This window comes from Lynx canadensis, chromosome E1, assembly GCF_007474595.2.
Source record: "Lynx canadensis isolate LIC74 chromosome E1, mLynCan4.pri.v2, whole genome shotgun sequence".
Taxonomy (NCBI): domain Eukaryota; kingdom Metazoa; phylum Chordata; class Mammalia; order Carnivora; family Felidae; genus Lynx; species Lynx canadensis.
Window position 1 is genome coordinate 2,341,998 of NC_044316.2, and position 25,333 is coordinate 2,367,330.

At 57.1% G+C, this 25,333-nt stretch overlaps 3 protein-coding genes across 3 annotated transcripts; all 3 read left to right on the plus strand.

The window, feature by feature from the left end:
• The first annotated feature begins 5,924 nt into the window (after positions 1-5,924).
• LOC115500360 (tumor necrosis factor ligand superfamily member 12-like) lies at positions 5,925-13,394 on the plus strand. Its single transcript, XM_030294685.1, is given in 8 exon segments — positions 5,925-6,144; positions 6,306-6,353; positions 6,738-6,813; positions 7,518-7,571; positions 7,657-7,692; positions 12,355-12,362; positions 12,364-12,480; positions 12,664-13,394. Coding segments are annotated over 8 exon segments (750 nt in total). The 5' UTR covers positions 5,925-5,985; the 3' UTR covers positions 12,916-13,394.
• Positions 13,395-14,783: 1,389 nt separating this feature from the next.
• Positions 14,784-16,848, plus strand: TNFSF13 (TNF superfamily member 13). Its single transcript, XM_030294683.1, is given in 9 exon segments — positions 14,784-14,814; positions 14,817-15,058; positions 15,408-15,486; positions 15,637-15,684; positions 15,832-15,927; positions 15,930-15,949; positions 16,153-16,270; positions 16,273-16,290; positions 16,528-16,848. Coding segments are annotated over 9 exon segments (744 nt in total). The 5' UTR covers positions 14,784-14,798; the 3' UTR covers positions 16,635-16,848.
• A 1,020-nt stretch (positions 16,849-17,868) lies between these two features.
• Positions 17,869-25,195, plus strand: SENP3 (SUMO specific peptidase 3). Its single transcript, XM_030294687.1, is given in 18 exon segments — positions 17,869-18,083; positions 18,911-19,045; positions 19,048-19,190; positions 19,192-19,383; positions 19,385-19,444; positions 19,446-19,466; positions 19,468-19,639; positions 20,442-20,681; positions 20,777-20,815; positions 20,818-20,849; positions 20,851-20,893; positions 21,271-21,413; positions 21,544-21,591; positions 21,990-22,067; positions 23,640-23,777; positions 23,959-24,042; positions 24,157-24,207; positions 24,651-25,195. Coding segments are annotated over 17 exon segments (1,719 nt in total). The 5' UTR covers positions 17,869-18,083; positions 18,911-18,921; the 3' UTR covers positions 24,762-25,195.
• The last annotated feature ends 138 nt before the right edge of the window (positions 25,196-25,333 follow it).

The following is a 25,333-nucleotide window of genomic DNA, read 5'->3' on the forward strand; positions in this document are numbered from 1 at the left end:
CTTCTTGCCTCACGGTTACAAAGTTAAGATTTTGAGTATCAACAGTCTTTCCTGCAACCATAACCAAGTGTTCTGGAATTTTCTACAGGTTGACTCTAAAACACAAGCCGTACATGTCCTACTTCCCGCATGCAATCCTACAGTCCAGGAGAACGTTTCAAGCATTCAAGGTCATTCATTAAAAGTGTATCAGTTAGGGGCACCTGAGTGGCTCAGTCAGTTAAGCTCCTAACTCTTGATCCCAGCGTCCTGAGTTCAGGCCCTGCATTCGGCTCTGTGCTGGGCATAAAGCCTACTTAAAAAAAAAAAAAAAAAAAAGCATATCAATATTACGTAAGGATTTTCTTTTCTTTTCTTTTCTTTTCTTTTCTTTTCTTTTCTTTTCTTTTCTTTTCTTTTCAGGTAGGCTCCATACCCCACGTGGATCCCTATCTTATTTTTCATTTAAATGAAGAGTTTCTTGGGGCACCCAGCTGGCTCAGTCAATGGAGCATGTGACTCTTGATCTCTGGATGGTGAGTTCAAACCTCACATTGGGAGTAGAGATTACTTAAAAATAAAATCTTAGCAGCACTCAGCTGGCTCAGTCAGAAGAACAATTCTTAATCTTGGAGTCGTGAGTTCGAGTCCCATGCTGGGTGTGGAGATTACTAAAAAAATAAATTAAGAAAGAGTTTCTTCTTCAGTTTTGGAATTTTTCTACTAGAGATTCTAATTGTTTTTCTTCCTTCTTGTACTCTTTACCTATATAATATCTTTTTTTGTTTGTTTTTTTAAAGTTTATGGGGTGCCTGGGTGGCTCAGTTGGTTAAGTGTCTGACTTTGGCTTGGGTCGTGATCTCACAGTTTGTGGGTTCGAGCCCCGCATCGGGCTCTGTGCTGACAGCTCGGAACCCGGAGCCTGCTTCGGATTCTGTGTCTCCCTCTCTCTCTGCCCCTCCACCACTCATGCTCTGTCTCTCAAAAATGAATAAATATTTTTAAAAAATTAAAACAAAATAAAAATAAAGTTTATTTAAAACCTCAGGGCACCTGCGTGACCAGTTGGTTGGGCACGGGACTCTTGATCTCGGCTCAGGTCATGATCTCACAGTTCACGAGTTCGAGCCCCACACTGGGCTTTGCGCTGACAGTGCTGAGCCTGTCTGAGATTCTCTCTCTCCCTCTTTCTCCGTCCCTCCCCTGCACATGTGCGCGCGCTCTCTCTCTAAATAAAAATAAACATTTTTTAAAAATAAATAAAGCTATGTAAAACCAGACCAGTTTCAGCCATTCGCTGCTGACAAATCCAAAGGCAGAGAGATCCGTGGTGGTGAAGCAAGAAAGGACTTTATTTCAGGGAGGCCGGCACCAAGAGCATACACAGTGTCTCCAAGACTGTGCTGAAAAGACTTGTAGGTTTACGGAAGGAAAATTGGAATAAAGATGGTGTGTGCGGGCAGGTGGCTGGACCACTGTCTTCGGGTCGGTCAGGCAGGGTCATGCGGGCTCAGGGCAGTACTTATGGTTCAAGGGGATGGTTGGGTTCCCATCTGGGGATGCTTTGCCTCCAGGGTCTTTAGGCCGAGTTAAGAGATGAGCTGGAAAGAGGAACTTCATCAATTAGAACATTCGAGGTCAACCTGGAGGTACTCAAGGCCCTCATTCCAAAACTGCAGGAATTTCTCAGGGCACCCAGGTGGTTCAGTCATTAAGCATCTGTCTTGATTTCGGTCATGATCTCATAGTTCGTGGGATCGAGCCCCCGTCGGGCTCTGTGCTGATGGTGTGGAGCCTGCTAGGGATTCTCTCTCTCTCTGCCCCTTCTCATGCTCTCAAGCACTCTCTCCCTCTCTCTTGGCTCCTGTTCCTTTGGAGACGATTTGTTTCTTCTCTTTAGAAACTTTTAACATCTGGGGAGGCTGGGTGGCTCAGTCGGTTGAGCGTCCGACTTCGGCTCAGGTCACGATCTCGCGGTCCGTGAGTTCGAGCCCTGCGTCAGGCTGTGGGCTGACAGCTCAGAGCCTGGAGCCTGTTTCCGATTCTGTGTCTCCCTCTCTCTCTGACCCTCCCCCGTTCATGCTCTGTCTCTCTCTGTCTCAAAAATAAACATTAAAAAAAAAAGAAACTTTTAACATCTTCCCTTTATTCCCGATGTTGTGAAATTTCACGAGGAAGTATCTACACATGGATAATTTTTCATTCATTAGCTTGAGCACACAACAGACCCGTCCAGAATGAAGACAAGCCTTTCAGTTCTGGAAATTATCTCTGATCGTTTCCTAAGATATTTTTCTTCCCTCCTTTTTATTCAAATTCATTTTCTAGGATTCCTAATAACCGTATAGTCCTCCTGGATTGGTCCTCTGTGTTTTCTTCTCTCCCTGATTTCCCACTTTTCATCTTTTTTGCTCTATACAGTTGTTTTCCTCAACTCTGGTTTTGTTTTTTTTTTTAAGATTTTAATTTTAAGTTATCTCTACACCCAATGTGGGGCTCAAACTTACAACAGCAAAAACAAAACAAAAAACAAAACAAAAAAAACCCTTACAACCACGAGATCAAGAGTCACGTGCTCCACTAACTGAGCCAGCCAGGTCTCTGTTTTCAATCTTTCTGTGAAACATTTCATTTTTATGGTGCCGCCTGGCTCGCTTAGTTGGAAGAGTGTGCAACTCTTGATCTTGGGGTGTGGGATTGAGCCCCAGGTTGAGTGTAGAGATTACTAAAAAAAAATAAAAATTGTAAACAATTAAAAAGAGGCACCTGGTGGCTCAGTCGGTTGAGTCCAACTCTTGGTCTCAGCTCAGGTCTTGATTTCAGGGTTGTGAGTTCAAGCCCTGCATTGGGCTCTGCACTGGCATGAAACCTACTTAAAATTATTTTATTTTATTTTGCAACCATATTTTTAGCCACTGGGAAATATTGCTTTCTGATTGTTCCTTTTTCATGTAGTATCTACTTCTTATGTTATGAATGTTTTGTCTTCTTCAATCTCTTTAAGGGACGCCTGGGGGGCTCAGTCGGTTAAGCATCTAACTTCCGCTCTGGCTCTCTCTCTCTGCCCCTCCCCTGCTCGTGCTCTGTCTCTCTCTCTCTCTCTCAAAAATAAATTTAAAAAAAATAATAAAAAACATTAAAAACAACAACAAAAAACAATCAGGGGCACCTGGCTGGCTCGTCGGGTAGAGCATGTAACTCCTGACCTCAAGGACATGAGTTTGAGCCCCGTTTTGGGTGTAGAGATTACCTTAAAAAAAAAAAAGGCTAAAACAAATCAGCTGATTATCAATAGAAATATCAACTGACCCTTTACACTTTAAGACTATTTGAGCCTCTCACCTTGTTGTGTAAATTCTCCATGATTCCACCCTAACCCTTACCTACCTTAATCAACAACCCCTGTTCCTGCCCCTGCATGGGAACACCTGCTTGAAACCAGACTTCAAGGTCTCAGTAAATGTCATGGGCTTGCCCATTTCCCTATGAGGCGTCAGACCTTTGAGGGGCAAGCAATAAAGTCTAACTTGTCTTCTCAACAGTTTGTTCTAGTGACGTTTGGGGAACCAGCATTTGACAAGGTGCTGGGAACATAGTGAATAAAGTCCTCATAGAATTTACCTTCTAGAAATAGACGCATCTTCTAGAAGCAGGAACCAGAAAATACATAGTTTTATACTTTACAATGTAGATGGGGAGATAGTAGCCAAATCTATCATTATAAATTGTGAGAGCTGAGAAACCGATAAGGGGTACCAGAGCAGAGAATGAGGGAAGTTTGGATCCTGTTTAGAAAAGATGATCTGGAAAACCCTCCAAAATGACTTTGAGCTGGGGTGGTCTGAGTGTCCCAAGTATGGGGAATAAAAGTGATGAGACCCTGAAGGAGGAAGGCAGGTCAGCAGGTTCCAGAACAAAAGGGCAGGATGACACAGAGCCTCAAGGCAGAAGGTTCTCCATACACTTCCCTTAGAATCACTGCTTTACCCTATTTAATTATTCCTCTTGCAACAGAATTGTTTGCTAATCCTTTTTCACTGCAAATGTGCTGAAGTGAATGTTAACAGGTGAAATGCATTCTTTTTAGTTTGTTTTTTTTTTTATTTATTTTGAGAGCGAGGGAGAGAGACAGTCCTAGTGAGGGCAGGAAAGAGAGAGGAAGAGAGAGAATCCCAAGCAGGCTTTGCACGCTCACCGAGGAGCCCGGCTAGGGGCTCGAACGCAGGAAACCGTGAGATCATGACAGGAGCTGAAACCAAGAATCCGAGGAGCCACCCAGGCGCCCCATGTGTTAAATGCATTCTTGAGGGTCCGGCTTTTACCAAATTCATTTATAGGGCTCTTGTAACTCTCCTTGAGCTCATTTAGGCCCTGTGATTACCAGAAGCAGCCCGTGTGTTTCCAGACACATGCATTTGGGGAACACTAACGGGGCGGAGGATGACGCAACCCACCGCCAGATGCTCACGTTTTTTAACTGACCACCACTGATCTGCCCAGAGTAGTGAAAACAGGACCCGCGTTAACCATGTCCTCAGGTTCTTTTCCAGTTCCTCGTGATGGGGTTTTGAAGAGGGAAGGGGGTTCAGAGCTGAGCTGACAGCCAAGAAAGAATTCTTGAGACATCATTGGTGCAAAACAAAATGATTTTATTAAAGCACGGGGACAGGACCCCTGGGTAGAAAGAGCTGCCCCGGGGGTTGTGAAGGCTGCTTATATACTAAGGCGTTGGGGAGGTGAAGACCAAAGGGAGGTTTCCAGAAGGACTTTGATACGCCAAAGAGGACTCCTAAGATACCCAAGGCCCAGCCATGGTCAGGCTAAGGGTGTTTTCCCCTCCAGTGAGGCATCGACAGGAGGACGGTAGGGGCTTCCTGGAGAAATGTTCTCTGGATTTGCCTCAATGGGCTGCCGATTATCAGGACATTTAATGTCACCTGCCATTTCCGTTTTTTTTTTTTTTTAATTTTTAATGTTTTATTTTACACTTGAGACAGAGAGAGAGAGAGAGAGCAGGGGAGGGGAGGGACAGAGAGACGCAGACAGAATCTGAAGCAGGCTCCAAGGCTCGGAGCTGTCAGCACAGAGTTCCAAGCAAGGCTTGAACTCACAGTGAGTTCATGACCTGACCCCAAGTCGGAGGCTTAATCCACGGAGCCACCCAGGCGCCCCGTACCTATTTCCTTCTCGCCTGTGTTCCCCACATCACTAGGGAGGGGAGGGTGACGCTGGGGCTCCAGGAAACTGAGTCTACAGGTGTCTGGAGATGAGGCTATCGATAAGATTGCCTTTTTCTTGTATTTTACTAAAATATTTACAGGCTGATGGGAGACTCAGGTCCTGCACGACTGTGATCTCTATCAGTTAACCATTCGTTTTTCTTTCCTTTGTTCTCGGGCGGCCGGGAGTGCCTGAGGAATAGCACACACATCCCATCTCGGGGGTGGGGGCAGGGGAGGGCGGGGAGGGGGGGGATCGTGCTGGCTTGCGCTTGGCCCTCAATGGGCCTTAGGCTCTCTCATCACTTGCACGGAAGTACCGGCCTGCGTGCCGCCGATAAAGTCCAACTGCTCTGGCCCCAACCACACTACGCGGTGACCTCGGGCAGGAGCCTGAAATCAACCAGACCCGTCGGAGGCGCGGGGGTCCCGCCGCCGCCAACGCCGCCGCCGCCGCCGCCGCCCCCGGGCCGGGTGGAGGCCCCCGCGCGCCGCGCCCCCGCCGTGCCCCCGCTCCCACCCCCGGGCCGGGGCCCCTCCCGCCAACCCCGGCCCCGCGGGCGCACGGGGCCGACGGCGCGGGCCTCCTCCCGGGTCTGCGCGGTGCACGCGCCCGGCCGCCCAGCGCCCCGGCGCACGAGCAGCGTCCGGCTTCCTGAGCGCTCCCCTCCCCGGGCGCGTCCGGTCGCCCCTCCCTCTCCGCGCCCGCTCCGGCCCCGCTCCCCCTCCCTCGCCCCCGCGGTCCCCGGGAGGGGGGGCGGCGCGGCAGGCACAGCCCCCCGCCCCCATGGCCGGCCGTCGGAGCCAGAGGCGGAGGGGGCTCCTGGGGGAGCCGGGCACCGCCCTGCTGGCCCCGCTCGCGCTGGGCCTGGGCCTGGCGCTCGCCTGCCTCGGCCTCCTGCTGGCCGCGGTCAGCCTGGGGCGCCGGCCCCCGCCGCCCGCCCAGGTGAGGCCCCTGCGGCGCAGCCCTCCCGGGGCCGGCCCGGAGCCGCGTCTGCGGAGCGGCGGGCGCGGCCGGGTGGGCCGAGGGCTCGGGGCCAGGAAGATGGGTGGAGGGTGAGATGTCAGGTGGAGGAGGGCTGGGTGACGCTGCCTCCTTCCCAGCAGGAGCCTTCCCAGGGGGAGCTGGTGGCAGAGGAGGACCCGGACCCGCCGGTGAGTGGCCGTGGGCGGCGGGCGCGCGCGTCTGGGCGTGGGGAGCGTGTGCGAGCGGAGGGTGCGGGGTGTGCCCTGGCGGCGCCGGCCGCGCGTGTGCGCGGGGGTGTGCACCGCCGTGCACGGGTAAGCGAGGGGGAGAGAGGGTGACGGCTGCGTGCAAGGGGTCTGGGTCACCCGAGTACGGAGTGTTTATTGGCCGCGGGTGAAGGGGGGGTATGAGACGGGGGGGGGACCTTGCCTCCCCTTGGACCCCCCCCCCAAGGCTTCTGTGCCTGCTGCTGGCTGGTGCCTCTCCTGACGGGGCCCCCTGTCGGTCTCAGTTTACGTCTCTGCTGGTCCCCAGGCAAGACCCTGGTTTAGCCCTGCCCTTAATTCCCTTAGGAACTGAATCTCCAGATAGAGGAAAGCCGAGATGCCGGGCCTTTCCTGAAGCGGCTGGCGCGGCCTCGCAGAAGCGGTGAGCACCCCTTATCCCACCTTCCGGAATAGGAACAGTGACGGGTCTGCCGTGGCTTCTGCACTCATGATTGCGTTTGTTTGCCCTAATAGCCCCACAAAGCGGGCAGAGCCGAAACCACGAACCTCACTGACAGGCGGGATGGAGAAACTGAGGCACAGACAGTGTTGGGGCGGGGTGGGGGGGCGGTTCACAGTTCACAGGTTCATGCAGCTAACCAGTTGAGGCACGCTCAAACCTAGAATTCTGGCCCTCTCTCTGAAGCCTGTTCCATCACTTGGACCTGCTTCTCATTTCAAACCCTACGCCAAATAGGAAGGAGGGATGGTCTGGGGTTAGGAGAGCCCCTGGGGTCCTGATGGAGACACAGAGGGGCGTTGGGGAGTCAGGGGCCCGGGCCCAAATAAGCTAAGAAACTTCTGAATGGGATGATCGTAGGACTACAGGCCCAGGTTTGCACAGGACTGTCCCAGCTGACAAGTGTTTTGTCAGTGCGATTATTAATAGCAAGACTTTTGCTCTCAGAAACAACCCAGTTTGGATGAGAAATGATATAGTCATTCTACTTGTGGAGGGAGATAAGGCCTGAGGTTCTGAGGACAGGAGCCTGGACCAGAAGGGATGCTGGGCTTCTGAGAGGGAGAAGGGGCTGGAGAGTGGCTTCTGGGCACTATTTTGCCCATCTGTCTTTCCTTCATTCTCAGCACCCAAAGGCCGGAAAGCAAGGGCTCGCAGAGCGATCGCAGCTCACTATGAAGGTGGGTGATGGGGGAGCTATGCCCAGGGAGGGCGGGCGGTGGAGGGGCAGGCCAGGTCTCACCCACCCTTTCCTGTGTCTTACAGTTCACCCACGACCGGGACAGGACGGAGCGCAGGCCGGTGAGACCCCATTCCCACCTGCCCCTGCTCTCCCCCCGCCACCCCCGTCCCGTATTCTATGAATCTTCACCACTCTGATCATTTTTCTCAAAATGTTTCTACTAGGCTCTTCTTTTCCACCTTTACCCGACCTCCCAACTCAGCACTATGACCTCAGAACCTCAAACCCAGTCTCTGGCCCCTTCCCCTCCCAGACTCTCCCCCCCCCCCAACTACTCCATCCCACCTGCGTTGCCAAGGCCTCTAAGTGAAGTAGATAGATTCGGTATGTGGCTTGAAGCTAGCGGCTTGCTTATGAGTCGGCTGTGCGGGGGAAGGGGAAGGAAGGAATCACAAATGACTTCTCGGTTTTGAACTTGGGCATCTTTGGGAATCGTGATGCCATTTATTTTTTTTTTAACGTTTATTTATTATTGAGAGAGAGAGAGAGACAGAGCATGAGCAGGGGAGAGGCAGAAAGAGAGGGAGACACAGAATCCGAAGCAGGCTCCAGGCTCCGAGCTGTCAGCGCAGGGCCCGACGCGGGGCTCGAACCCAGGAACCGCGAGATCACGACCTGAGCTGAAGTCGGACGCTTAACCGACTGAGCCACCCAGGCGCCCCTAATGATGCCATTTATTGAGGCGGCGTTAACCAGGGGAGAAATGGGTTGGGAGATACGTAAATTAATCGTTAAGTGTTTAATAATCAGCCAGCGGCTTCCACAAATAGCTGGCCGGACATCGTGGGCCGGCTCAGGCTAGGTCAGGACGCGAATAGTCAGGCGTCACAGCCACAGACGTGGTATTGAGAGCTGTAGGATTGGATGAAACACCGCGAGGAAGAAGCACCCCCAGAGTGAGTTCCTGAGGCTCTCGGGACATCCAGAGGGGAGGCCAAAGACAGCCCAGTGGACGCTGAGAAAAGCAGCCGGACAGAAGGGAAGAAACCGGGGAGGGGAGTGTCCTGTGATCTGGGAGAAGACTCGGTCTCACCCAGGAGGGTGTGGCCATCTGTGCCCCATGCAGCTGAGTGGTCACATGAGATGACCGCTGGGTTTGGAAACCTTAAAAGTCAGCTGGTGACCTGGACGTGGGCGGTTTCAGTGGCCCCGTTAGGGTGGACGCCAGTGTGGATTGGGTTAAGAGAAAATGGGAACTAGGAATTGGAGACGGTGACAACCCTTTCTAGAAGTTTCTCTGTGACGAGCGGAGCAACAGGCCAGTAGCTGGAGGGAGCTGTGTATGGAGGAAGGGTGCAGTCCTTCTGGTGATGAGCGACCCTACAGGGGTCTTAGCCAACGGCTACTGAATGGAACACTCATCCAGTCTCTGCAGTAGCCCTAAAAGGAAGCCGTCAGCACGGAGCCCGATGCGGGGCTCGAGCTCACGAACTGCGAGATCATGACCTAAGCCAAAACCGAGAGGTGGGCGCTTAACCGACTGAGCCACCCAGGCGGCCCGGTAGATAGAGGCCACTTAACCTGTGTGAGGCCTCGAGGATACCCAGGGGTGGAGCCCGGGTTTGAACCCAGCCAGCGCAGGCTTGTGTCCCAGACGTGCCTGGTGCGGGGGTGGGGGGAGCCTGCAGGGCAGCGTCCAGGAAGGGGGCCGGGGGTGGGTTCCAGAACCGAGAGAGGAACACGTCATCCCCTGGAGAATGTGACGACAGGTCAGTTTTTAGTGCTGGTGGGGGGACGTGAGGGAGCCCTTGCGTGATGACTTCTAGGTCCTCGGGAGAGTGAGGAGGGTGGGCGGGGGGTGAGCAGAGGTGGTACAAAACACTTATCTTGAGGACTACAAGAGCGAGCTTCGTGGGGAGGAGCAGGAAGGCTGCCAGGCTATAAAGAATGTCCATTTGAGGTTTGTGGTGGGGACATTGGCGGACATCGTGGTCCCAGGGACCCCGTGCCCCCTGGCCACAACCAGCCTTCGCCCAGGCTGGTCCCATAGTGGGGCGCGCCCTCCCTCCTTCTCTCCCCCTCCTCTTCCTCCCCTCCAGATGGGCCATTTATTTTAGCAGCTACCCAGACATTCATTCGTCCCCTGACGGAACACACACGCACTGAGCACCTGCTGTTGGTAAGGACCGGGCCGGGCGCCCACGGGCGATGATACCCAGACCTGTTCGCGAGAAAAAGTCACTGTCTAGGAGAGGAGACAGGCATAGGGATTTGCAAGTTACGGTAGGCTGGGACAGGAACAAGAATGAAAGTAGCCAGAGGTAGGCGGTGGCAAAGAGGAAGACACCCAACTTTACAGTGGAGTCGGGATTCCTGTCTCAAAAAGGCGTGGACCCTGAAGCGCGAATGTAAGATGGACCAGGGGTCAAGGGCGTGCCAGGTGGAAGGAGCCGCTTGTGCCAAAGCCCCGAGTCTGGCAAGAGGATGATGAGGCTGGGCGACCAGGAGAAGCCTAGCGTGGTCGGAGGGAATCGCTGCTGGAACAGCATGAGACTCGAGGTTGGAAGAGAATATGGAGCCGGGCCACACAGGCGTTCTGGAAGTCATTCCAAGGTCAAAGCAAGTAGAGGCAGGCTCACATCTGCGTTTTTGAAACCTCACTCCCCGTGGCTGTGTGTAGGGAATATACTGGAGCCGGGGACCGGGGAGACCGGCGGGAGGGGGGGGCCCAAGGAGGAAGGAGGCTGGGAAGAATCCCGGTGAGAGTGGAGGAGACCACACTGGGGGGGGCAGAGAGGGGCCTGGGTACCCCGTGGGGGCAAGAACCCGGAGCCAGATGCGGGAACAGAGACAGAAAGTGAGGCCGGAGTGGAGGCGCCGCGCTCAGTTTGGGTCCGGATGATATTACGGTCCGATGGTGACGGCACAGTGAGCGGAGTGGGGAGGACGCAGGAAAGAGCGGGGCTGGAGGCCCACGTGGGAGTCTGCAGGGTGACGGGTATCTCATAGGTGGGCAGGAGAACGCCCGCCAAGCGTTACCGCGTCCTTGCGAAAGTAGCAAGGACAGCGCCCCGGGGCCGGCAGAGGGGGAAGGCCGCCAGCGAGGCCCGGGACAGCAGCCGCCAGAGCCACACGAAGCCACAGCCGGGGGGCCACGTTGGCCACCCCCCTCCTTCCTCCCACCAGTGTCCCCTGGGCGCCCACTCCGAGCAGGCCCAGCCCCGGGGGCCACGGCACAGTAGACAGTAAGGCCGGGTGGGACCCCACACTTCCTCCTGTGTAACTAAACCGGATGACTTCCTGCGACGGCGGCTGCTCCGAAGGCGGGGGGGCCGTGGCCAGCAGGTGAAAGACAGGCCGGACTGGCCACGCCAGGGTGGCCGGGGAAGGGTTCCCAGCGGAGTCGGGATCTGGCCGAGGGAAGGTGCCAGGTGTGCGTCGGGAACAGGAAGGAGGCGGGAGTCCTGTGAGCTGGTGCAGCGAGAGAGGGGTGACATTGGAGAGGTGGACTGGGAGGACCTGGGAGGCCACTTGAGTTGTGCTCTGTCATTTTAGTATTTACCTTCTTTGCAATTTGTAACTGGTCCGGCTCTAGAGTGGTGTTTGTTCGTCTGTTTGTTTGTTTTGTTTTTCCGGTACATCTTTATGGAGCTGTGCTTCAGGGTCCATACAATTCGCCCATTTAAACTCTATTTTTAAAAGTTTACTTATTTTGGGGTGGAGGGGCAGAGAGAGAGGGCAAGAGAGAGAATCCCAAGCAGGCTCCACGATCCCAGAGGAGCCCGACAAAGGGCTCAATCCCATGACCTGAGGCAAAATCAAAAGCTGGACGTTCAATTGGCTGAGCCAGCCAGGCGCCCCCACAGCATTTCTTTTTGTGGTTGAATAATTTCTCATTGTATGGATATACCACAATTTTCCTTACCCATTCATCACTTGGGTACCACTTTTTTTTTAATGTTTATTTTTGAGAGAGAGAGAGAACACAAGCAGGGGAGGGGCAGAGAGAGAGGGAGACACAGAATCTGAAACGGGCTCCAGGCTCTGTGCTGACAGCACAGAGCCCGACGCGGGGCTTGAACTCACGGACCGCGAGATCGTGACCTGAGCTGAAGCCACCGTCTGAGCCACCCAGGCGCCCCTTGTTATTTTCAATTTTAATAATCCCAGTAGTATACGATTCAAGTACCGTATATGGTCTCAAAGTAAAACAGACAAACAGTAGAGACACAGGGGCTTCCGGGTGGCTCAGTTGGTCAAGCATCTGACTCTTGCATTCAGCTCAGGTCATGATCTCAGGGTTCATGGGATCAAGTCCCTCGACAGACTGTGCTGAACATGGAGCCTGCTTGGGATTCTCTCTCTCTCTCTCTCTCTCTCTCTCTCTCTCTCTCTCTCTCCCTCTCTCCCTCTCTCCCCTGCTTTCCCCCCACTCATGCTCACTCCCCCCCCCCAAAATAAATATTTAAAAAATATTTAAAAAACTAGAGACACAAAATATCAACCCCCCCCCACCTCTCCTTCCATCTGGCTCTTCTCACCAGAAGTGGCTGCTGACGGGTTGCTCCCGACCCTCTGGTCACACGTACGTTGCATTTCTGCACGGAAATTCCTATTACACTACAGGCTCCGTGGGCCGTGACTCCACCCGGGGCCCGGGGCCACGTGTCTGTCTTCTGGGCCCAGCGGGCCCCCGAGTCTTCTGGACCCGATGGGTCTTTGGGGAGTGTGAGGAAGTCCTGGAAAGGGACTCTCCCCGATCTCTGAACACCCACATTCAGGTGTGGACGGGGACGGTGAGTGGCTGGGAGGAGGCCAAAATCAACAGCTCCAACCCACTGCGCTATGACCGCCAGAGCGGGGAATTTACAGTCACTCGGGCTGGGCTCTACTACCTGTACAGTCAGGTAAGCCCCACCTGGCTCTGGGGGGGAAGCGGGAACCGGGGGACAAGGGTCCGGGGCACGGGGCGGGGGCAGCTCCACGTGGGCGGGGAGCTCGGGCTTTGGGCTGGGGTTGGGGGGGTGGATCCCTGGGTCACCGAGGACAGGGGACACGGAGACCCGCGTCGCCTCCCCGCCTCCCCGTAGGTGCACTTTGACGAGGGGAAGGCCGTCTACCTGAAGCTCGATTTGCTGGTGGACGACGCGCTGGCCCTGCGCTGCCTGGAAGAATTCTCCGCCACGGCCGCCAGCTCCCCGGGGTCCCAGGTTCCGCCTCTGCACGTGTCTGGGCTGTTGCCCCTCCGGCCAGGGTCCTCCCTGCGGATCCGCACCCTCCCCTGGGCCCATCTCAAGGCCGCCCCCTTCCTCACCTACTTCGGACTCTTCCAGGTTCACTGAGGGGCCCCGGTGGCGCCCCGGGCCCCACCCTCCGCTGCTCCTCGCCCCAGACCTGCCCCCCCTCTGCTAGGCTGCTTGGGCTGTTCACGTGTTGCCACGCCACATAGATAACCCCCTTCTCCTCTGACACCCACTCCCCCCTGCACCTCACTAGCTCCTGAACCCCTGGTCTTTCGACGCCCCCCCCCCCCATTTATCTCCTGACTCCCCGCCCTGGCCACAACCTCCCCCACCCTGCCCCCGGACACTGTGTCTACTCTACTCTGGGTGAGGGTGGGTCCCCACCGCCTGTTCAGGCACTAAGAGGGGCTGGACGCCAGGGAGACTGAGACGGGGCCAGGAGTTCCCAAACGTGAGGGCTAAGAGCAAGACGAGATCCTTCCCGATAATTCCCTGTGGATTTTTAAAACAGATATTATTTTTATTATTATTGTGACAAAATGTTGATAAGTGAATATTAAAGAGAATAAGCCACGGTCTCTCTCTCTTTTTTTTTTTTTTTTTTTTAACGTTTTTGAGAGAGAGGGAGAGAGAGAGACAATGCACGAGTAGGGGAGGGGCAGAGAGAGAGACACAGAATGTGAAGCAGGCTCCAGGCTCCGAGCTGTCAGCACGGAGCCGCACGCGGGGCCCGAACCCATGAACCGTGAGATCGTGACCTGAGCCGAAGTCGGAAGCTTAACTGGCTGAGCCCCCCAGGCGCCCCCACGGTCTCTCTATTGGGACTTAGGGAACAGTTCTCGGGGTAGCCGAGGGCCATGGCAAGGGGGGCCGGGCATCGAAGGGTGGGGTGCGGGACGGCTGGGACTCCAGGGCAATGTAACAGGCTCGGGAATGGGGATCCCACATGCTTCTGACCCCTGAGGCATGAACAGAGAGTCAAAAGGCAAACCGCCAGGAAAAAAAATCAATCCTCTGCCCAAGGTCCAGCAGAAGCCGCCTCATTTACCTAGGAGGCGGGCTTCCTCCGAGGGTGATCCCTGGCCGGGAGGAGCGGAAGCCTCTGGACATTCAGCAGGTGCGGGCCCAAGCCCTGGCCTGGACGTGGGGTGGGAGCAGGCTCGCAGGGGAGCTCGGGGTCAGGAAGCAGGACGCGGCCGGGGGAGTGGGGGCGCCTGGGTCCAGGGGAGGAACCTTCCAGCGGTAGGGTGCTTGGGGCTGGTCTCTTTCTCCTCTTTGACCAGAGCCTTATGTAAGAGCTTTTCTCGGGAAACAGGAAGTCCTGCTTGCCAAGTTCAGCCACAGGGAGTAGCGCAGGCCTTATTCCAACACACCCGGCCTGGCCATACCCCCAGAAACTTGGCCAGTTTCTGGCTTCCCGCGACCCTGGTTCTCCTCCCCATCCGCCCCCTCCCCCTCCTTTCGCACGTTCAGTCATTCCCAGCCAACTTGCCCAGAGACCTCTCCCGTGGCTCAGCCAGAGGGTCTCCCACCCTCACCCTTGACCCCAAGCTGCCCAGCTTGTCCCTCCATCCCTGCTCTTGGCACTGTGCCCCGGGGCAAGCCGACCTTCCCTCCCCCATCTCCTGGGGCCCTCCCAGGGTTCCCGTGCTCGGGCTGCTTCCTGGGGTGTCACTGCAGTCCCGTCCTTCCTAGACAGATTGTCACCAAATTCTCCTGAGGCTGGAGAAGGGTTTGTGGGGGGGCGGGGGGCGGGGGGCGGGGGAGCGTGTCTCAAGACGCCACCGGCCCCGCAGTGGGGTGCCAGGAGCTCCAGCAGTGCCCCATAGCCGGTTTTCCTCCTCCTTCCTTTTTATTCTCAATTTCCTTTTATTTCTCCCTTGCGTAACACTCTCTTCTTCCCTTCTGCACCCCCACCCTCCCCACCACCTCCTCACCACCCCCACTCCTGAGGCCACTGCTCTCTGCAGGGTCCCCAGCTCATGCCAGCCTCGTCTCCTCCTTGCCAGCCCCCAGAGGGCCACCGGGAGACATGGGGGGGGGCCCGGCCCGAGAGCCGGCGCTCTCAGTCGCCCTCTGGTTGAGTTGGGGGGCGGCTCTAGGGGCTGTGGCGTGTGCCATGGCCCTGCTGACCCAGCAGACAGAGCTGCAAAATCTAAGGAGAGAGGTGACTCGGCTGCAGAGGACTGGAGGGCCCTGCAAGGAGGAAGAAGGGCATCCGTGGCCGAGCCTCCGGGAGCAGGTGAGTGAGGGGAGAAGGGCGTGGGGGAGAAAGGGATGGATGGCGGGGCCATCTCCGGACCTGTTGGCTCTAGCCTCTCGGTCTGTAAAGTTTTGAGTAGGTGCAAGAGAGGGTCCCAGGTTTGGAGGTCAAGGGAGCAGCCCATTCCGGGAAAGGAAATTGTAAGATTAATGCTTCTCGTACCTAACAGATCCTGGAGGAGAGCCAGCACCGAGACTCAGGTTGCTGGGGAAAAGTTGCATGAGAGATGTGAGGCACTCCTGGGGCGGAGGGAGGGGGCGGGCTGGGAAGAGAGGCTGCCCGGGACCCTTGCATCTCAGCCTAACCCCGACCCTCTTTCCGTGAGCAGAGCCCTGACGCCCTGGAAGCCTGGGAGAATGGGGAGAGGTCCCGGAGAAAGAGAGCAGTGCTCACCCATAAACAGAAGAGTGAGGCCTCCGGGGTGCAGCCGGGGTGGGAGGTGATCCAGCCGCATGGGGATCTGGGGACGGTTATCTGCAGCCAGGGTTGAGGGTGAGGGGCTGAGCACAGGGCGGCTGGGCAGGTGGGCACTGCTCAGATTCCCCCTCTCTCCTCAGAGAAGGCACTCCGTTCTGCACCTTGTCCCCTCAACATCACCTCGAAGGGTGAGCAGTTTTCCTTCGATAACGGCTTTCGGGGAGGGGCCGGATTGGGGAACTGGGGGGCTGGCACCTGGGCCCAAGAGACTCCTGGGGGCGAAGAGTGTCTGCGAATGCAGGGAGATCCTGACTGCCCCACCCCTCACCCCCAGAAGGACTCTGATGTGACAGAGGTGATCTGGCAACCAGCTCTTAAGCGTGGGAGAAGCCTGGAGGCTCAAGGATACGTTGTTCGAGTCTGGGACACTGGAGTTATCTGCTGTATAGCCAGGTAATCCCAAACATACCCTACGCCTCATGTGGGGGGCCGGAGGTCTGTTTCTCCCAGGGCCCGTAAGTCCTGCTACTGAGAATTCCTGACCCTTCTGTTCATACCAAACTTAGAAGACCCTCCTTCCTTCCTTGGCTCTCTTGTCCAGGCTCCCGAGGCCTCCCAGCACTGAGCCATCTCGTTTCTCCTCCGTTCCCTGCCAGGTCCTGTTCCACGATGTGACTTTCACCATGGGTCAGGTGGTGTCCCGGGAGGGCCGGGGAAGGCAGGAGACGCTATTCCGTTGTATACGAAGTATGCCTTCCAATCCGGACTGGGCCTACATAGTTGCTACAGTGCAGGTGGGAGCCCTGTGGGCGGTGGAGGGGGTGGGGGTCGTGAGAAGAGCAGGGTCTCTCTGACCCCGGGGGGGGGGGGTGGGTGGTGACGAGGAAGCTCCGGCAGGGGTTGGAAGCCTGGGTGGAGAGGTGGCTCTGGAATGAAGGACAGAAAGCGCAAAGAGGTTGAGCTTGGAGAAGGGAGGGGAGATGTCAGTCTGCGTGACCGTGACCTCCTGAGCATCTCTTCTCTCCTCTCAGGTGTCTTCCACCTACCCAAGGGATATTCTGATGTCACAATCCCCCGGGGAAGGGCGAAGCTTAGCCTCTCGCCATCTGGAACCTTCCTGGGCTTTGTGAAACTGTGATTTTGAGGTGGTCTCAAGCTCGAAGACTGGGGTGGGGACATACTGGAGGCAGCCAAGAGCTAACAGGAACAGAGGCCTCTTCTAGGGTTGACTGGAACCCTGGTTTGACGACTCACGAATCTCCGTGCCTCCCTTTTCCCTTTCCACCCCTATCACCTTGGACTTCGACTTCACGGATATTAAAGAAGTGTAAATCTCTTGCTCTCGTCCCCCATCCAGCCCACATTCTTGGGGGGTGGGGGGAGAAAAGGGGGGCAGTGCCAGGCCTTGGTGGGAAACTACTTGAAGTCCCACTGGAATGCTTCCAGAACAGCACCACCATCTAGCGGCAGCTTGAGAGAAGCAGCCTGCCTGTTGGCAGAAGTCCACGAAGCCTCCCTCCACTCGGGAAACTCCTGGTTCCCCACGCCACACCTCTCTCCAGGTACCCGCTGCCTCCTCCCTCCACAAGAAGCCCCGCCCTCACCTCCCTCTCCACCAACGGGGCCCCGGCTCGGCTCCCATCACTATCTCCAGGGGTGTGTTTATTGTGCGCCCATCTGTGGGGGGGGGGGGGGGGGGGGGCCCGACGACGACGACGACGACGACAGTCCCTTTGCAGACACACCACCCTACGGGTGCCAAGTTCCGCCTTTCCTGCCCTCCGCTCCCCTAGCGTGACGGGCCCTCCAAGCCTCTCGGGGCTGGGACGGGTCGCCGGGCAGCCTCGGGTAAATCTTGGCCCGAATGCTGGTCCTCCTTCACTGCTCGAGCTTTCTTTCTGCTCAAGACCCGCTTAAACTTAAATAGGAGAGTAAACGACTTCCACTTCCCCCGCTGCCTTGCCTCAGCCCCGTCCCTGTACCGGGATCTCCCGGCCCTCCCGGCTGTCCTCCGGCGCGCCGCCGGGGACCGAGGTACCAAGGCCCCGGGGTTCGGGCCCCGCCAGCGCCGAGAAGCGCTACGCAGCGGGACACGCAGCGGTGGGGGACGCGCAGGCGCAAAAGGGAGCGCGACGGGCTAGTCGCGTGCGGCCGGGAGCAGCGAGCGTGCGCAGGCGCAGCCCTGCACGGGGCTCGGGGGCGGGACGGTCCCGTGGCGTCTACGTTCGGGGGTAGGCGGGACTAGGCGCGCGCTGGCCGCGCCGGCGCTGTTCGCCGGCTGTGACGTACTAATCGTGCGCCGCCAGCGCCGGTGGGCCTGGGGCTCGCGGGAGGGGAAGGAGGAGAAGGAGGAGGAGGAGGGGGAGGTGGTGGAGGTGGAGGCTGGAGCAGAGCAAGCGGCGGCCGCGGCGGGGCGGCTCGGCGGCGCGGCGCGCGGCCCAGAAGCGTTGGAATCCTGAATTGAGAGGGCTGCGCCTGAAGACAGCAGGAGTGGCGGGGCCGCCGCCGTCGCCGGAGAGATGAGCCGGGAAGCTTGAGGCCGGAGACGCCCGCCCTCGGGCCCGTCCGCCCGGCTTCCCCGCTCCCGGTGAGGACGCCCCCTACCCTTCCCCCAGCCCTGCCGCGGCCTCTCCCATTCCTGGATCTCATTCCCACCAAACCGGGGCCCAGGAGGCCCTCGAAGGGGCTTCTTCAGGCCCTCGGGCGCCGAACTGTCCAGGACCAAACCGGTGTGGGACGCATTCTGGCCCCCGGGAGCGGAGCAGGAGAGGGGGCTGGGCCAACCTGGCTCACGCGGCTCAGTTCTGTCCCAGCGGCTTGATCCGGCTGCCTGAGCACCGGTTGGGTTCTCTTTCAGTTTCCCTTAACATTCTTCCGTTTTCGTTAGATTTTACTACCTGAACCGTAGCCCTGGGATCCCCATTCCCTCCTGAGACGACCTGAGCATGCCCGTGCCCTCCCCACCCCACCCCATTCATTCCGAGGTGGTAGAGCACTCTCTCCCCGCTCTAGACCCCGGTTTCCCCGTGGAAGCTGTGTCCTCAGGTATCTGTGTATCCTGTCAGGAGTCTCCTGCTGAGCCATTGCCCTTACTGGGCTCTCAATTAGGATACTCCTGGTGGCATTAAGTACTGACAACAGTGGCTTTAACCTGGGGGTCCGAGAAATAAGATCCTGCTGCTTAGCCATTCCCCCTTGCTCCTCTGTGGTCGGGGGAGAGATGGGGGCATGGACTCCGAAGGGCCCCTGTGGATCTTGTTAACCGAAAAGATCGGACATTCGTAGCGGTTTTGCGCTTTTTCATCTTTTCTTAGGTTATTTGTATCTGATTCCGGAGGAGGCATGCTGAGGAAGAGAGGCAGGATCTGGGGTGCGGGGTGTTTGCATTCTGACACTCTAACCATTGTTTTACAGGCTACCGGAAGATGAAAGAGACTATACAAGGGACCGGGTCTTGGGGGCCTGAGCCTCCTGGACCTGGCGTGGCCCCGGCTTACTCAAGTCCCAGGCGGGAGCGTCTTCGCTGGCCCCCACCCCCTAAACCCCGACTTAATCAGGTGGAGGGTTTGGGCCAGATCCTGGGTCAGGGACCACAGTGCCAGCCAGACGCCTCCCTGTCCCTCGGCCCTCTTTTGATGCGTCAGCTAGTGAAGAGGAGGAGGAAGAAGAGGACGATGAGGATGAAGATGAGGAAGGAGGAAGGGGCAGCTTGGAGGCTGCCCCCCAGATGGGGTCAGCTGGGAACCTCCCAGCGGCCTCGCCCTCCTCGCCCTACTCATCGGAAAACCTGCTCCCAGCGCCGCCGCAGAGCCATGCGAGCCTTCCGGATGCTGCTGTACTCAAAAAGCACCTCGTTGACATTCCACTGGAAGCTTTGGGGGCGCCACCCGGGGCCGGCGGCGGAGCCTCGCACACCCCAAGAACCATCTTTCACCCCAGGAAGGGGGTTGCGACACCACAGCTGCCATCCCACCTGCTGTCGTTTTGACTCCCCTCGGGGGCCACCTCCGCCCCGGCTCGGTCTGCTAGGTGCTCTCATGGCTGAGGACGGAGTGAGAGGGTCTCCACCAATGTCCTCTGGGCCCCCAGTGGAGGAAGATGGATTAAGGTGGACTCCAAAGTCTCCTCTGGACCCTGACTCCGGTAAGGTGGGAATGGGGTGTGGGAAGGGTGGGGGCAGGGTTCAGATCCAGGAGGATTGGGAGCCTCTTGCTGTGGTGAGAGCCGGGCCTAAGGAAGGTGGGACGGCAGAGCGAGGGGGTCCAGAATAGCTGTGAAATGTCTTAAGCCCCACTTGAGCAAGATCTAAGTCTGGGGAGACGGTCAAGGCCGGGTGACAGAGTCCCCGAGCTGAGTAGGCGTCCTGTGTACAGACGAGAACGGGAGATGAGGTTTAGAAAAGTTAGTCTTATTATCCACGCAAGCTCCCTTTTCATTTGGCCTTTCCGAATAAAGGGGCCCTTGCCTGTGCATCTGCGAAGGGTGCCACTCTAGTGCCGGGATGGATTTCTCTGCAGTTACCACCTGTATAGCCGTGTGTGACATTCGCACTCGGAATGTTTCTTTCGGGGACGCAGGCAGACCATGTCGGGCTGTGTCTTTATCAGTCCCTGGAGTATTTATCGAGCCTTCGGTGGCACCGGGTGCCGTACTCGGTGCCAGGTATATATGGTGGTGGTAAATGTCTCGGACGTGTGCCTCTCTCCGGGTCTTAGTCGTTTCTTCTTGCTTCTGTCCTATGACGAGCACCTCTTCTCTTCAGTTCCTCTGTAACCTGTAGACATGCTTCTCTCACGCCTTACGGTGTTCCATCCCCTAGAGTTCCTATCGGGAGATTCCGTTTCGGTTCCTCCCCGTGGTCTTAGAATTTGTATCGTTTGATCTCACCATTGTTCCTTGATCTTAGCCAATTTCTCATCCCCATCCTGTTTCCCCTGCGCTGTAGGCCTCCTCTCCTGTACTCTTCCCAATGGCTTTGGGGGACCGCCTGGGCCAGAAGGGGAGCGAGGCCTGGCACCCCCTGACGCCAGCATCCTCAGCAGCAATGTGTGCAGCATCGGGGACCACGTGGCCCAGGAACTCTTCCAGGGCTCAGACCTGGGCACCGCAGAAGAGGCGGAGCGGCCCGGGGAGAAGGCCGGCCAGCACAGCCCCCTGCGAGAGGAGCATGTGACCTGCGTGCAGAGTAAGGGAGCCCAGACGGCCAGGCCTTCTCTTCTCTCAGCCAGCTCCTAAGTTGGAGTGTGGAGGCCTCACAAGCTCCTCTTCCTCTCCGCTCAGGCATCTTGGATGAATTCCTTCAGACTTACGGCAGCCTCATTCTCTCAGCACTGATGAGGTGGTGGAGAAACTGGGAGGACATCTTTCAGCAGGAGTTCTCTACACCTTCCAGGTGAGGCAGGACAGGGGGGTCCTCAGAAGAGGGCCGGGGCCTGAGGGGCCCTAGGGGTCAGGGGTCGGAGAGAATGCTGCCCAGAGGGACCGACTCAGGGAGGAGGAGGGGAGCAGGGACCGAGGGGGAGGAGTCTGCAGGTGAAGCGCGAAGCCCCTGTAAGCAGATGGGGGCGGTCCTTCCCCGGGCCCCTGAAACATGCCCCGCCCGTGCTCACGTGCCTCCTTCCAAGGAGCGGCCCTTCAGCAGGCCCTCGGAAGGCTACGCGAGCCCCGATGGGGACTAGTTGAGACAGATCCTGATTCTGGGCAGTAGAAGGTCCTTCTGTATGCCCTAGCCCCCTCGTCTCTTGTGGGACTCCACCCTTGGCCTACTCAGGAAGGGCTGGTGCTGCAGCTCATCCAGTCGTAACCAGCGCATGCCAGCAACGCCATGGTGAGGGGCTTCCGAGTGGCTTATAAGCGGCACGTGCTGACGATGGACGACCTGGGGACTCTGTACGGACAGAACTGGCTCAATGACCAGGTGAGGGGAGGAGGGAGAAACGGGCCCCGAAGGGGATTTGGGGAGCAGGGTGTCTGGGGCCCTCTGCTCGGGGGAGCCCTGTGCCCATGCTGCACCCTCCATGGCAAGTTGCCGCCCATCTTCTCCCCAGGTGATGAACATGTATGGAGACCTGGTCATGGACACGGTCCCTGAAAAGGTAGGCCTGACAGGGTACTTCAGTCCCCAGGAGAACTTCTGCAGATCCCAGCAGCTTTTTCGCTCCCTTTGATCTCTTCCCTTTTCACGGAGGGAGGATCTTTGTTTGGGGGAGAGGTGGTAAAAGGCGGTCTGTTAAATTCAAACCTGTAACCTAGGTCCTGAACTTCTCTGTTCCTTTCCCCCCAGTCGGCAGTGGTTCTCCCTGTGGCTCACCCCACCAGTTGGGAGGGGCAGCAGGAAGAGAATTGGGTTTCTGCCCCCAGTGGATTGCAGTGGAGGTTGTTGAAACTGGCCCTCGGAGCCCCAGTGACATGGAGCGGACTGGGCGGAGGAGACTTGGCAGGGAGGCCTGAAGCTCTTTTAACTCCATCCAGCTCTTTTGTGTCATTGGCACAGGTGCATTTCTTCAACAGTTTCTTCTACGATAAACTCCGTACCAAGGGTTATGATGGGGTGAAAAGGTGGACCAAAAACGTGAGTTGCCAGTTCACGTGTATGTGGGTAACGCCTTGCCTGTAAAGGATTAGAGTTCCGCTTTCTAGGAGTCCCTTCCCCGAGGCTGCTCACTCAGTCTTTCAAGTAACATGGGTCTTCTGTGTGTTCGGTACTGTCGTGGGCAGCAAGGACTCGGTGTTAAGTAAGGAAGACTTCTCTCTCGCCTTCGTGGAGTGTGAATAAGTAAGTTAAATTTCAGCTAGTGTTAGGCGCCGTGAACAAATTAAAAGGGAGATGTAGTAGCGTGGAATGTGGGTGGCTCCGGGAAGGCCACTCTTCTCTGAGCCTGGAATGACGAGGGCCCGGTCACGTGTGGCTCGGGGGCAAGAGTGGTTTAGGCGAAGGGGACGGCGAGTACATGGGACACGAGGTGAGACTGGGGGGGCCCAGAAGGCCCACAGGAGTGTCTGGTGTGGTTGGGGCAGGGTGAGCGGGGGGAATATGATCAGAAGCTCGGCCAGGGCTGATCGCGTGGGGCGTGGAGGCCGCTGTCACCGTGTGCGCTGAGGCGCCGTTGACGAGCCTTAAGCAGGCTGGGAAGGGCCTCCTGTTTTGACGGAGATTGGAAGTGGGGCAAGAATGGGAGCAGCGGACTAACTAGGAGGCGAGCAAAGAAGGCGAGACAGACGCTCGACCAGGATGCTGAGGGAGAAGCAGGAGTGCTCTCTAGGATGGGTTTTGCAGGTAGAACCGAAGTTCTTTCTGGCGGGTTGGACGAGGGAACGAAGAAAAGCTCGGAATCAGGGTGATGCCTGGGTTCGTAGCAGACGTTACTGGGGAAGACGGGAGAGAGCACGTTTGGCGAGGAGGAAAAGATCGTTCTCGTTAGTTTCCCTGCCCTGCAATTCCAAGGCCGGGAAATTTCTACAGTGAGGTAGGACCGTGGGCTGCAGCATTAGTTTCCGTCCCCAGGCTCAGGAGCTCACACCTCCCTGACCTGGCAGGCCTGCTACTCCCGATGGAGGTGGGGGGACCTACAGTGAAAGAACTTGGCCTCTGCATACCGCATCTGAGTCCCACCTCTGCCCCTTCCGTGACCTTCAGCAAGTTGCCTAGTCTTCTAAGCTGCCGTTTCCTCCGGCAGATCGAGGGAGAGAACTTCCTCGGAGGATTGTTGTGGTAACTGACCAACCACTTGCCGGGGACCCAGCGTTGTCCTCGGTGTGACTTAATTCTCAGAACAAACAGAGGAGGTAGCGGCTGTCGCTTCCAGCCTTTTACAGTGAAGAGAACTGAGGCGTATAGAGTGGCTTGCCCATGGCCGCGAGCTAGGAAAGGCAGGAGCTAGCTCTAAACCCCCGCAGTCTGGCTCCAGAGTGCTGAGCCTCGGTTCTTTGCTCCTGAGCGCTGGTACCTTTAATGTGTGGAAAGTACCCGGGCCATCCTGGGCTCTCAGGTGTGTGCTCTGACACCACCCCTTCCGGTGGAGGGCTGGGCCTTGTGCCCTCCCATGCGGTTCCTGCCAGCGCCTCCACTCGTCTCTAGACCCCTCATGACGGTAGGCAGGACTCTCGTGCCCTCTGACCAGACCCCTGGCTCTGCCCCCCTTAGGTGGACATCTTCAATAAGGAGCTACTGTTGATCCCCATCCACCTGGAGGTGCATTGGTCCCTCATCTCGGTTGACGTGAGGCGACGCACCATCACCTACTTTGACTCGCAGCGCACCCTGAACCGCCGCTGCCCTAAGGTCTGAGCGGGAAGGAGGGAGGCGGGACGAGTGGGGAGGAAATCCAGTGGCGGCACTCGCGGCGGAAGGGTGGGCCTGGGGCCTCTGAGGAGCAAACCTGGGCTTGGTGCCTGTGACCCCCATACCCGGGCTCCTGTGGGAGACACCGGGCATCGCTCCCTCCTTTTCTCCGTCTGCACAGCATATTGCCAAGTACCTACAGGCAGAGGCCGTGAAGAAAGACCGGCTGGATTTCCACCAGGGCTGGAAAGGTTACTTCAAAATGGTAAGTTTCTAGAGGGAGGAGTACGGGGTGGTGATAGAGGTAAGGCAGGAGGCAGAAGTTGAGGCCACACCCCTAGGAGCCTCCAAACGAAGGGCCTGCCTTCTCCTTTTCTAGAATGTGGCCAGGCAGAATAATGACAGTGACTGCGGTGCCTTTGTGTTACAGGTAAGCAGATGGCAGTTGGGTTAAAGGGCTGGGCAAGAGGAGGGAGGCTGTTCTGCAACCCGCCCCCGCCCCGTTGCTCACAGCCCCTTGTGGAGCAGAGAGTAACCTTAGGTGTCAGAAAGCGCAAACATGGATTTCGTCGGCTCTCCTGGCTTCCCCGTCCCACATCGGGACTGGGTCTCTTGCTCCTTGGTTTCTGGCCCTAAGAAGAGTGGCCTCCTAACCGCCAATGCGGAGTATTTTAACACCGGGTATTTCAGGTACCAAGAGCAGTGATTTTAGACTTTGAGCCCCAGGCTGGGGCACCTTGGCTCCCTTTGTGAAATGTGGATGTTCTCTGAAAGTTCCAGGGAGGGAGGTGGATCTCACTCACGCGAAGGGGGTAGCACAGGTCCTGACTTGGGGGGGGGGGGATGCTCACGGACTGCTTTGTTAACACCCAGTACTGCAAGCACCTGGCGCTGGCCCAGCCGTTCAGCTTCACCCAGCAGGACATGCCCAAACTTCGTCGGCAGATCTACAAGGAGCTGTGTCACTGCAAACTCACTGTGTGAGCCTCGGATCCCAGGCCTCAAGCCCGTTTATGAATGGGCGTGGGACATGGGGGACCCTTCCTTCCCAAGAAACTCCCATTCCTTTCCTCTCTTGCCTCTCCCCACCCAGTTCCCTTTTGGTTTTTATTTAAATGTTTTAATTGATTTCTGTATTTTTTTTTTTCCTTTTGAGAGAATACTTGTTGATTTCTGATGTTCAGGGGGTGGCCATGAAAAAGCCTCTTTTTCTCTGTGCCCTGGGGGAGCGTGGCCTTGCGGCCTGGGTGGGGCAGCCATCCATCCCCCTTCTGTGTGCAGGGGCGGGGGCAGGAAAATCTGTGCTGGGGTGGAGGGCGGGCAAAGGGATTCCGGCCTGCCAGATCTTCAAACTTTTTTTTATATAATATATAAATGCCACGGTCCTGCTCTGGTCAATAAAGGATCCTTTGGAGATACACAGTGGTGGTCGTCCTTAAGGGGCATCAAACTTGTGGATATGCTCGCTCTCAGGCTTTGATTCAGCAGCCCCTGTTAGCTCCCCTTTTCGTGGGCATGGAGACCTCAGCCTTCCACCCCTGGCTCGCTGGCCAGCA